At 48.7% G+C, this 2,476-nt stretch overlaps 1 protein-coding gene across 1 annotated transcript; it reads right to left on the reverse strand.

Annotated features, from left to right (window-relative positions):
• Positions 1-982: 982 nt before the first annotated feature.
• Positions 983-2,171, reverse strand: LOC121761062 (AT-hook motif nuclear-localized protein 22-like). The gene has a single exon (XM_042156650.1). The coding sequence runs from the start codon at positions 1,967-1,969 to the stop codon at positions 1,145-1,147; it is 825 nt and encodes a 274-aa protein (XP_042012584.1). The 5' UTR covers positions 1,970-2,171; the 3' UTR covers positions 983-1,144.
• Between the last annotated feature and the right edge of the window lie 305 nt (positions 2,172-2,476).

Consider the following 2,476-nt stretch of genomic DNA (forward strand, 5'->3'; position numbering starts at 1 on the left):
CATCAGGCTCGCATACTTCGCAGCATTGGACCTCGGCATTGTGTGTAAATTTACACAAGAAAAACTATGCCCTTATATCATACAATGAATTCAGAGGTTGTAGATTAAATTGCGATATACATCGTGGGACATTTAAGCACACCAATACAACACAGCAAACACCAATTCACAGGGTAACCATGGACTGAAGAACAGATAACACTTATATCTTTCAAAGGCAGATATGTTTATTGAATTAGGCAAGAGTAAATACCTCTCAAATTCACACGCAACAACGTTTTCATTGCTTTCAACCCTGCACACATAGGAAATAATTCATCATCGACACCCCCAAATTTTACCACCAAATCGAAGCAGGTGCTGACGATCTACTCCAAAAATGGGAGAGTATTCACTCTAGGGTTCCCGCAGCGGAAAGGGGGGAAGTGAAAAATGCGATCGAAAGAGAGAGAGAAAAAGGGGGGAAGTGAAAAAAATGAGAGGGACGATTCAGTAAAAGTTTGCTCAATTCTGGGAGTGCTTCCCGATGCAAGATCAAATCTTACCGTCTTTGTAAGAAATGATTTTTGGCAAAAACTGAGATGAACAGTGCGGGCCGTCTCTTTCTGGTCGGGCTCAATTGAAATAACCCAAAAACACTGAATGCCCATAATTCGCTGGAAATGGGCCCATTTCTCCCTATTTCTAAAACATTGAACACGCCCTTAAAGAGAGACACTACCAACAAAAAAGGGCACCCAAATTCTCTTGTTTTCCTTCAGCAGGAAGGGATGAGTGTATATCATTTTACCACAATCACACTACTGCTGCAATTCAGACAACAATCACGTACATATATAAATAAATCATTCATGTACTAATCAATCAAAACTAGTTACTTAACTAACTCAATCTACAAAATCAATGTTAAAGAAAGAAAAGGCTGGTATTTTTTATGAATGAAAAACTCCAAACAATTCATGAATTTGTACATTCCCCTCTCCAATCAAACCGCAAAGCTAATAAAAATTAATTATCCAGATCACCAACACCATATTTAAAAAAGATACTAGAAAAGAAGATGCTACTCTTAGTTGAAATCACAAAAGTAGATTTAAGAGCTACTGAAATTTAGGGTTTCCTTTTTATTGTTTTTGACAAACAATCAAAATGGAGGGCGAGCCGTGCCCCAATAAGCTTCAGCCGGCAACGAATTCATCATATTCTGCTGCATTCCTTGAAACAAATTAGGGTTTTGATCACTCATCATCTGCTGCCCGGCCTCCATCTGCCCGCCTCCGGGCACCGCCTCCTCCTCCTCCAGCGGCAGCCGCTCGTAGGCTGCATTCCCGAAGGAGGCCGCCATGATCACGACGGGGCCGGCGGCCATGATGGGGCCGACGACGGTGCCGCCGAGGACCTGGCCCTGGCCGCCGGAGATGTAGATGGTGAGGGAGGAGGCGGCGGGAGGCGCCGGCGGGGGAAGGAAGGAGCCGGAGAGGGAGAGGATCTCGAAGCGGCCGTGGAGCGTGACGATGGCGCCGGTGGCGGAGGGCTGCCGGAGGGTGACATTGGTGACTGTGCCGTTGCCGTTGAGGATGCAGACGCCGCGCTGCCGCCTCGTCGCGAAGGCGGAGACGCTCTCCTGGATGTCGCAGCCGCCGGCGACCTCCATCATGTGGGACCGGAGGGCGTTGGCGCTGTCGCGGGTGATGATGATCGGCGGCTTCGGCTTGTTCTTCGACCCCGCCGGCCTCCCCCGCGGCCGCCGCGTCACCTCGCCGTCGCCGCCTCCTGAGGCTGCGGCGAATTCCTTCTCCTCCGATGTGGGGGTTTGAAGGCCGTAGCTATCGTCGCGATCTCGCTTAATTGGGCGGCTGTTTCCGCTCTGCTCGTCGTCGTGGTGGTGCTGAAACTGGTGGTGGTGGAGCTGGAGATCTCCAGCGTGGAACGGAGGCGGGAGAGGGCGGCCGTGAGCTAGCTGATCCATCACTCAATCTAATTAATTAGAAGCTTCTGGAATATGGAGAAAATGAAGGGGAATTGGAATTTGTTGTTATTGTTGGCCAGATTTTAGTTGAGAGGAAATTGAGATTCACCAAGATTTGAGCTGAATCAACCATCCCTTTCCCCACAGCTCTCATGTGTGATACTTCTATTTTTGCTGTTGAGTTATATGAAGAGAGAGAGAGAGAAAGAGAGAGAGGGTTGGGAAGTTGAAGTTTTTATGTTTGGGGGCTTTAGTTTTAGGAGCTAAGTATGGTTTGGGTTTGGGTTCGGGTTAGGGTTAGGGTTAGGGTTAGGTCAGTAGAGAGGGATTGGATCGGAGGGGGGGTGGGTGTGGTGTGGGGTGGGGTGGCTGACGTGGAGTTTGGTAAATAGGAGGCGTGCGCATGGCCGCATGGGCGGTGGGGGGATGGGGCCCACATCTTCTCTTCACATACAAAAACACATGAAAAAGTCATCAACTCACTAATTACCATACAACTGCAACCTC

Source organism: Salvia splendens, chromosome 13 (assembly GCF_004379255.2).
Source record: "Salvia splendens isolate huo1 chromosome 13, SspV2, whole genome shotgun sequence".
Lineage (NCBI taxonomy): Eukaryota > Viridiplantae > Streptophyta > Magnoliopsida > Lamiales > Lamiaceae > Salvia > Salvia splendens.

What these genes read in the sequence shown, in the direction of transcription:
- LOC121761062 (XM_042156650.1), bottom strand. Translation starts at nt 1,969, where the DNA reads ATGGATCAGCTAGCTCACGGCCGCCCTCTCCCGCCTCCGTTCCACGCT.